At 39.2% G+C, this 8,633-nt stretch overlaps 1 protein-coding gene across 1 annotated transcript; it reads right to left on the minus strand.

The window, feature by feature from the left end:
* Positions 1 to 3,877: 3,877 nt before the first annotated feature.
* On the minus strand, positions 3,878 to 8,592 carry rab38c (RAB38c, member of RAS oncogene family). The gene is made up of 4 exons (XM_031280775.2): positions 8,077 to 8,592; positions 7,104 to 7,234; positions 5,926 to 6,063; positions 3,878 to 4,882 (listed from the first exon to the last, which is right to left on the minus strand). The coding sequence occupies exons 1-4, from the start codon at positions 8,267 to 8,269 to the stop codon at positions 4,721 to 4,723; spliced, it is 624 nt and encodes a 207-aa protein (XP_031136635.1). The 5' UTR covers positions 8,270 to 8,592; the 3' UTR covers positions 3,878 to 4,720.
* Between the last annotated feature and the right edge of the window lie 41 nt (positions 8,593 to 8,633).

Genomic DNA, 8,633 nt, shown 5'->3' on the forward strand with positions numbered 1-8,633 from the left:
TCTTCTAGCCAGTTAATTATCTTTTAGAGAAACTGATGGTTGCCTCTGTGACTCGAGTGTACGCTAATACATGAGAGGCACAAACTGCGGCTGTCCAAAAGCTGAAGATATTCAGTTGACAATTATATAGAACAGAGAAAAGCAGCAAATCCTCACAAGTGAGAGGCTGGAGCTGAAAAAAAAAGACAAACGATTTGCTGTCGATGAATCAGTTAATTGTTTCATCCCTATATTTGCTCTCTTTGTGAATTAAGTCAATGTCAAGGCTGATTTCCAAATTTTCAGGGTGAAATGTGTTGACTTGAGCTGACAGGATGTGACACATGCAAAAATCCTGAATGAACGATGCAGCTGAAAACATACTTAGAGTATATCACAAATACATTTTTGTTGCATGTATTCTGGTCCACAGGGAATGCAGTAACAAATGTGTTGCATTATAAGGACAGGCTATTACACATCAAAGGGAGTGAAGTCAAATATAAAGCTGATGCCTAATTCGAAAACATGGAATTTCAAATATCACTCGAGGCAGACTCAACAAAGGCGGCTGTTCAGTCGTCACTGTGCTAAAAAAGAGCAGCACGACATGTTTTTGACTGGCAAGAAATCGATTTTAGGGTTGAAGAAAATGCTTCATACCAACAACAAAGCCAATAGTTTGACAGTGAGTTAGGTTTGCTATAAATATTATTTATATCTAGAATGAAATATTCACTTTTTGAGATTGAAATGTAAACCACATCATGAAATGGAAATAAGGGATCAACCAGAAGGAGATGCTACTGTATATTATGAAAAGACAGAGTAGTACTGGAAGAACCACTCACATTGTAAATTGGTTCACGCTTTACCTCTACTATTCCTAATTAAGGACATTCTCAATCCACTAAAAGCCTTCAGGTTTTATTAACCCTTTGAGTAGTCCATGTAATGGACATGTCTGCTAAACTGACTCTCCTCCATTACCTTCACGACATTTCTTAACTGCAAAGGATTCTTGTGGGTTTTACTTAGTAGCATGAGAGAGCAGATTTTCCAGCCCATCAGTTCATGATCCAGTGTGAAAGAAAATGTCTATACACGGGATGCATGCTCTGTATTAATGTTACATAACTCAATCAATTTGACATCAGATTAGCAAAGAAATAAGGCTGCGATCTTCAGCAGATGTATAGTACAACCTTTGTAACGACAGATAGGAGGTTAGTTAACTGTCTAACACAACTGTCCATGAACAGTAAGTTTCACTCTAACCACTCTATACATTTGCTCATTTCTTGCTCAGTTCAAACCCAGTGAAACCAGGTAAACCTAGTTTCTAAAGAACATACTACACAATTCAAATGAATGGATTATGACAACATGACTCTCTGAAAGTCATGGGCAGAAATAAGGCAGGACACTGTGGGCAGTCAACACATGTTATCTTTTTGTGTACAGAGGTTTAATGGTTTCAATCATGCATGATAATATTAAAAATCCATTTGAACAAAACAACATCTCAAAGAAATAAAACACCCCTTATTCACTTTCTTGTTCAGCTTTAGATGAGAAGATACATATCTGTTAAATATTGAGTTACAGCCAGCAGCCAGTTAGCTTAGCACCAACAACTGTATGTTAGTGTGATAGGTTGATTTGATATACAATTTTGAAATTGTTGAGTCAAAGATCAAAGAGATCATAATTGAAGAGTCATGAATAGGGTACATTCATAAAAGTGAATGTAAAAAGATCTATCAAAACTTGTTAAAAATGTTCCTTAAAAGAAGGTTAAAAAATTTCTAAAATGTTTAACATAGTAAATAGGCCTACTGTTTGAGAACATTTGTATAGGCTAAAGATTTCGGATCTGTGATCTGTTAGATTGTTTGTCATTACATCGTTGTCTGAGTGGTCATTTATATCTCGCATTTCCAGGTATGAAAATTAATGTTTATGTGCTTAAACCGTAAGAAATTTGTTAGCGAAATTCTTTGTGTATTCTGGTTTTGTTAAAAATGTGTTAGAAGCTGTATATTCATGTTAAGTGCTTAGTTAAATCCACCAGTCTAACGTGACTCCTAGCAGCCATTACAGAACAGCACGGGTGGGACATAAAGGTACACGTGATGTATGCATGCACATACTCTAAAAGTACTGCCGTACACAGAGCCTGAAAGTTTTAATGGATGTATGTGGTAAAAATGACGTATATTGTGATGCTATTTTTGGAAACTGTTTATTGTAAGCAAGAAAGACTTTAGAGAGAAATTAATGTTTAAATAATGTTTTGTTTATTTGCATATTTAAGTTACTGTATATGTGAGGTCTTGTTTATTATTTTATATACTATTTTTGTCAATATTCACCAGAAAATTAGTAATTGTTGTTATCTTGTTGTGTCTTTTTGCATTTATTGTAAATACAACAATTCTCGTTGGAGCTACTGGAGAGAAAACATCAGTGTCTGAGTGATCATTTATATCTCGCATTTCCAGGCTGTTATATTAGGTGAGTGCCCTTGACCAATGCACAGGCAAAAGAAAAAGGAGTGCTGAGAAATGACAATGAAACGGGGGGAGACGGCTAGCTTGGTTCTATCAAAAGGTAACACAATTTCAGCACCATTAAGGCTCACTTAATAACAAGTTGTATCTTGGGTGCGGCAGTAGCTTGGTCTGTGGGGACTTGGCTTGGGAACCAAAATGCTCTTGAGCAAGACACCGAATCCCCAACTGCGTGAGGCGCCATTCTGTGAAGCAGCCACCTCACGCTGACATCTCTCCAGACATAATGCATGTGTATAGGTCCTGTGTGTGTATTTGGGCCTGTGTGTGATTAATAGTAATATCCCTTGTGGGATTAATAAAGCATACCTTCTTCTTGTCTGTTTAATCCACGCAAAAACTGAAGTGTAAAGACGACAATTTGCCGTTTTACAGGGAGCTTAAGTGCCAGACTATTTCATCTGCTCAGAGCCAAGAAATAGTTCCACACATAACGCTCATAAAAAGGTTAGATGTTGTTTAAAGGTCCCATGGCATGAACATTTCACTTTATGAGGTTTTTTAACATTAATGTGAGTTCCCCCAGCCTGCCTATGGTCCCCCAGTGGCTAGAAATGGTGATAGATGTACACCAAGCTCTGGTATCCTGCTCTGCCTTTGAGAAAATGAAAGCTCAGATGGGCCGATCTGGAATCTCCTCCTTATGAGGTCATAAGGAGCAAGGTTACCTCCCCTTTCTCTGATTTGCCCACCCAGAGAATTTGGCCCACCCATGAGAGAGAGAGAGACATCATGGCCTGAAAACAAGCGAAGCATGGCAGTTGGTCAAGGCCACACCCCCACCCTCCACCTTACCCCCCCCTCTCCTCCTCAATAGCATTTAAAGCTACAGACACATAAATGGCACATCCTAAGTAAAGCTCATTGAGGGACTGGCTCTAGTGGCTGTAATTCTGCACCAAGGCTGAATTTCGGGAAAGAGACTTCAGATACAGTATTAGGGGACCACTGAGGTCTATATAAAAGCATCCAAAAAGCAGCATGTCATAGGACCTTTAAACTCTTTGGTTTTTATATGCAAAACATATATAATGTGTTAGTTTTTGAGATTTAGATGTGCTGGTAGGTTTTGTATGGACAGAGCCAGCTTTCAGTCTTTATGTTAAGCTACGCTAAGCTAACTGGCTGCTGGCCGTATCATCTAACTCTCTGCCAGAAAGCTGATGAGCAAATTCATTTTTATGCACAGTAAACATATTAGATATGTGTGAATCGGAATGTAATTCTTTAGCTTGAGCTGGTAAGCAACAGAAACCTGAATCTGTAGAAATATTTTCCTCTCAGTCACACTCATGAGTGGGGACTGGGTGGATGGAGACACGCTCTTGTATGTAAACACAAGGTTTAATTTGAGGTTCAAGTTCACTTTGGTAAATCTCAAATTAATCATCTCAGGCCTGTGTGATGCAGTCAGCACTCATATTAGGTCCACAATATGCATGACATTTCGAACATTTTCTCTTAATGACTTAATTTGACTCACTCTTGTCCACTGATCTAATAGTAGACTGCATGATGGTCGGCTAAGCAAAAGAGTGCAAGGAATGCATGAAGGCTTCATGATTTTATGTCCATGTTCACACTGCAGATGCAAAAGTGCCAAAGTTTTAGGAGCCGTCAGTTCAGCTTAATGTCAAAGGCACAATGTCAAATATGTTTAAAGCAGAGCAGAGAAGTGAAGGTACAAAAAGTGTACATAATAGTACTTTTCATGTGCAAATGTAACGACTTTAGAAAACATAATACTGTACAATAATTTCCGTGGCAAAAAAACAAGAAATAAACTTTTTTCCGTAGTTGTAAAATATATGTCATAACGATAAAAATAAAAGGTTGACATATCAGTCTGAAAGGCATTCATTTAATGCCTAGCTTCCTAAAATTTAGGACTTTTTTTTTTTTTTTTACCTTGAATTAAAAAGACTAAATGTCAGACTTTTTAAAGGATCTTCAGAAATCACGTCTAAATTTATTTAAAGTTGCGCTCCAGCTATCCTGTTGTCCTGCAGTGTGAACACAGCCCATGAACATGGGTACAAAGTTTAACCCGTTTTACAGTTTTCTTCATTAATCACTATAGCCTAAGGCAATTTCCCTGAGCCAAACTTCTCTCTGTGGCTGTGGCCTCACAGCTGTTCACTTCCTGGCTATCTATGATTGGTCAGGAGTCACCATTTCACACATGACGAGCAGTTGGGATTATCCTTCGTGGTGTTAGTGTATCCAGACAAGACGAGGGAGCTGGGGTCTCGCTCTACCACCGGGCTCTCCTCGTTGTTCAGAATGTGCTCCACCAAGCAGCGCGCTGCCTCATTGATGTTTGCGTTTTCCTGAGGGAGAGAATAAAAGAAGACCTGTGAAAAAAATCACGTACTCTTTAGCCACTCCACACACAGCCATAGTGGCAATGTTGGTCGGTCGGTCTGGCACTTTGGTCCAAATTGAAATATCTCAACAACCATTGACTGGATTGCCGTGGATTTTTGTACAGACATTCATGGTTCCCAAAAGATGAACTCTACTGACTTTGTAGCTCCCTAACTTTCCATCTAGTGCCATCATCAGGTCAAAATTTCAATTCATCCAGTACTTTTGTTTATGACCAAATATCTGCAAAAATAATGACATATCCATGAGAGTCAGTTGTAGTTTGAGTTTAGTGCTAATTAGCAAAGCACCGCAGCCTGTATCACAGTCAGAATGGGAAATACAGCATATGAAAAAGTCTGATTTTGACTTACTTGACTGTCTCCCTTTTCATTCTGACATTGCACACTAAACTAATAAGAAGCCAGGATGTGACACACTGATATTGTTTCTGTCCTGTCTGCTGAGCCTTTGTGTTTACTAGCTACACTACTGTCTCTGACTCGCACCCTGGTGTGTAACTAATTAGACCGGCTCTGAACGGGAGAAAAAAACAGTAGGTGAATTCACACCAGACTGCAGACATTCCTCTATCTGTCTCTTGAGAGCACAGCAAATCATGTTTCCTGTCTTTTAGTGTTTGCACTGAAATGCCTAACAGTAATTTTCGGAATCATTTATTTTTTAGAGTGGACTTCTGTAATAACAATGCTATTATTTTAGCCGGTTAAATATCTAGGTAACCTACCTGACTGTGCACATTATGTATAGAGCCAATGACTGTGATTTAGCCCTGAATCAAGCCCCTTTACAACTCTTTCCATTTGGGAGTTAATCAAAAAAGCCCTTTAGCCTTTTATATTTGCATTGAAATCACTAGTATATTAAATGATTTGTGGAAAATGTGACTGCCACCTCAATCTAACTCTAAATGTATTTTTCAGTGATTTGACTTGCTGCAGTAATTGCATCCAAAATCAAGTATCCACTATCTCCCCTCTCGTACCTTTGCAGAGGTCTCGAACCAGCCAACAAAGCCGTTTTCCCTGCAGAAGGAGTCGAGTTTGGGCTGCTGGGAACCCAGCTGGTCCGACTTATTGGCCAAGAGTACAGCTGGAACTGGCCTCCCGTGGTTCAGGGTCACCTTAGGAGAGAAAAAAAGACAGGTTAGATGATGTTTGTATAGACTGTAGGCTATTTGTTGTAAAAAAAAAAAAAAAAATATATATATATATACATACCCTTCTCTTATCTATCTTAAGATATGATATAACAACTCTAATGACACATTTTACATTGTCACTTTTCTTTTACATTTGATTAATTGTTATTATGAACATATTGATTACAGCCACTTTAAGGTGTCAGTACGCTTTAACAGGAATGCTTCTCGGATGGTAAAATAGCATCTGAACCCCCCTCCCCTCACAGCTTTGGAAGCGTTGGAACTCACAATTACTTTAACTTTCTCAAGCTTTCAATTCTCAATTTTTGTCTTCTTCTGTCACTTTTTGTGTGTAGAAGTGCAACACCAGGCCTTCCAGGTATGACTGTATGACAGCAGGCTTTTCATCCTGTCTTCAAATAAACACTTTTGCATTTGTACATGGTTAGACGACACGTAGTACACGGACTAGTTCTGAATCTGACATGCACTTCGGTTGAAGCATACTGACACCTTAAGCAGTTCCAACATAGTATTTTTTGCCTCTGCTGTGTGCAGTCTATTGAGGTCACCTTGCAAAGAATTTTGGGCATTGTAGCTGCAATTCTTCAAACAAATTTTATATAGAGTTTTTTACAGTCCTGGACTTTAGAGCCCCCAACACACATGTGTGCCTCTGACAACTGTTACATCCTTTCTTAGCATAATCTCACTTTGAATTTGTTCCTAAAGTACATGAAACCCAGGTAAATACAACAAGCAGTAGACAATGAAATGCTGCATTGAAAATTAAGGCTATTTAGACTGAAATGTGGATGATGTCCATACAGTAACTGTGAGTTAAGGTTAGATTTAATTAGACATTTATTATTTTTTAACCAAAACAATAACACAGCCTAAATTTTTGGCATAAATTGTTGTTGTGTGGTTGTGGCCGGCTTTGTGCAGGTATAATGTGATTTTTTACACCTGAAAGGGACAGAATGACAAGTGAGAAATAAAGGTCTCAGTGTGCTGACCTTGGAATCCAGGTCATCCTTCCACTTCAGCACCGCGTCGAAAGTGGAGGCCCTCGTCACGTCAAACACCACCAGCGCTCCCACCGCCTCCCGGTAATAGACACGAGTCATGTTCCCATACCGCTCCTGTCCTGGGACGCGTGGAACAGCCAATCAGACACACACACACACACACACACACACACACACAATTATGTAAAGACAACTTTCAAGTCTGTAAAATTAAATCAACTCACAGCATGGTTTATTAGTGATAAATAAAGTGAGTTTGTGTGAGTGTGTTTATTTTACAGTAGCCGCCATCATGTGACTGACATTATGAGCATGGGATCACTTGAGTCACAGTCAGGCACAAGATCTACATTCCTCAACCAGGCTTCAAATGACAGGGAGGGACCCAGGCATCCAGCAGACAAACTCACACTCTCACTGGGAGTTCACATCACTCACTGCAAAAATCTCCATCTTATCAACCTATGTTTGTACATCACTGAGTCATAAAAAGGAAGAAAAAAAGTGTCATTTTTTGTATTTTAGTGCATCAGTCTATCTTATTCTTTATATTGTTTCAAGACACTTTTGAAAGGAGTTGATTGTATTGGAAAGCAGTGAATATAATTGTATAGCACTGGCAGAATACAAGACTCTCAGGACTCAGAAACTGCTTGATAAGTTGGAGATGTTTTGTCCAAATTCCATTTATTTAATGAATGTTTTTCACATGCTCCTACTTTCCTAAAACTGCCCTCAAGCTTTTGCTTATTACCAGAAGTAGCTCTAAGAATTTACAGATTTTCCAAGCTGCTGAAGGTGAAACAAAAGGGTTTTGTTTCCAAAGATTATTTTTTAGTAAAACATCCATTCTTTTCTACAGAACATAAATCCTGCAGAGCTTTTTAGTTTTAACAATCACCTGATGCAATCATAAACCTGTAAACCAGTAGGCTATGTGACTCGTTAAAGTTTGACTGACCTGCTATGTCCCACAGCTGTAGCCGGATCACAGTGTCATTGTCCCACTGCAGCACCTTAAGGGCGAAGTCCACGCCGATGGTGGCTCGGTAGTGCTGGGAGAAGATCTGATGCACGTACCGCTTGATGATGGACGTTTTTCCGACTCCCAAGTCCCCGATGACCAGGACTTTGAACAAAAGCTCCTGCTGCATGGCTGCAGCTCTGCAGGCTAAACAACTCCTCGGAGAATTATAGTAACTTAACAAAGGATGCTGCAAAACTGTAAACTAGCTATAGTAAAGGTATGGAAAGTAGACAATATTTTATTGGGCTAGTAGGACATTTTCTTCGATCCAATGCACTAACAAAAAAGTTATTATGATCCAATATCATCGAGATTTGCGAAATAAGCTGTTAAGCCTGCCTGTGATCACTGCAGTCCTCCCGTTTAATCACACATGACGTTCTGAATCCGTTTACTTCACTGCCAAGTGCCGACTCTTAGCTCATGTGAGCAACTCCAACACAGCTGTTAATAACTAGTGGTGCGTTCAAGAGGTCCTCGTAAAAGAAATT

The sequence above is a fragment of the Sander lucioperca genome, chromosome 13, assembly GCF_008315115.2.
Source record: "Sander lucioperca isolate FBNREF2018 chromosome 13, SLUC_FBN_1.2, whole genome shotgun sequence".
Lineage (NCBI taxonomy): Eukaryota > Metazoa > Chordata > Actinopteri > Perciformes > Percidae > Sander > Sander lucioperca.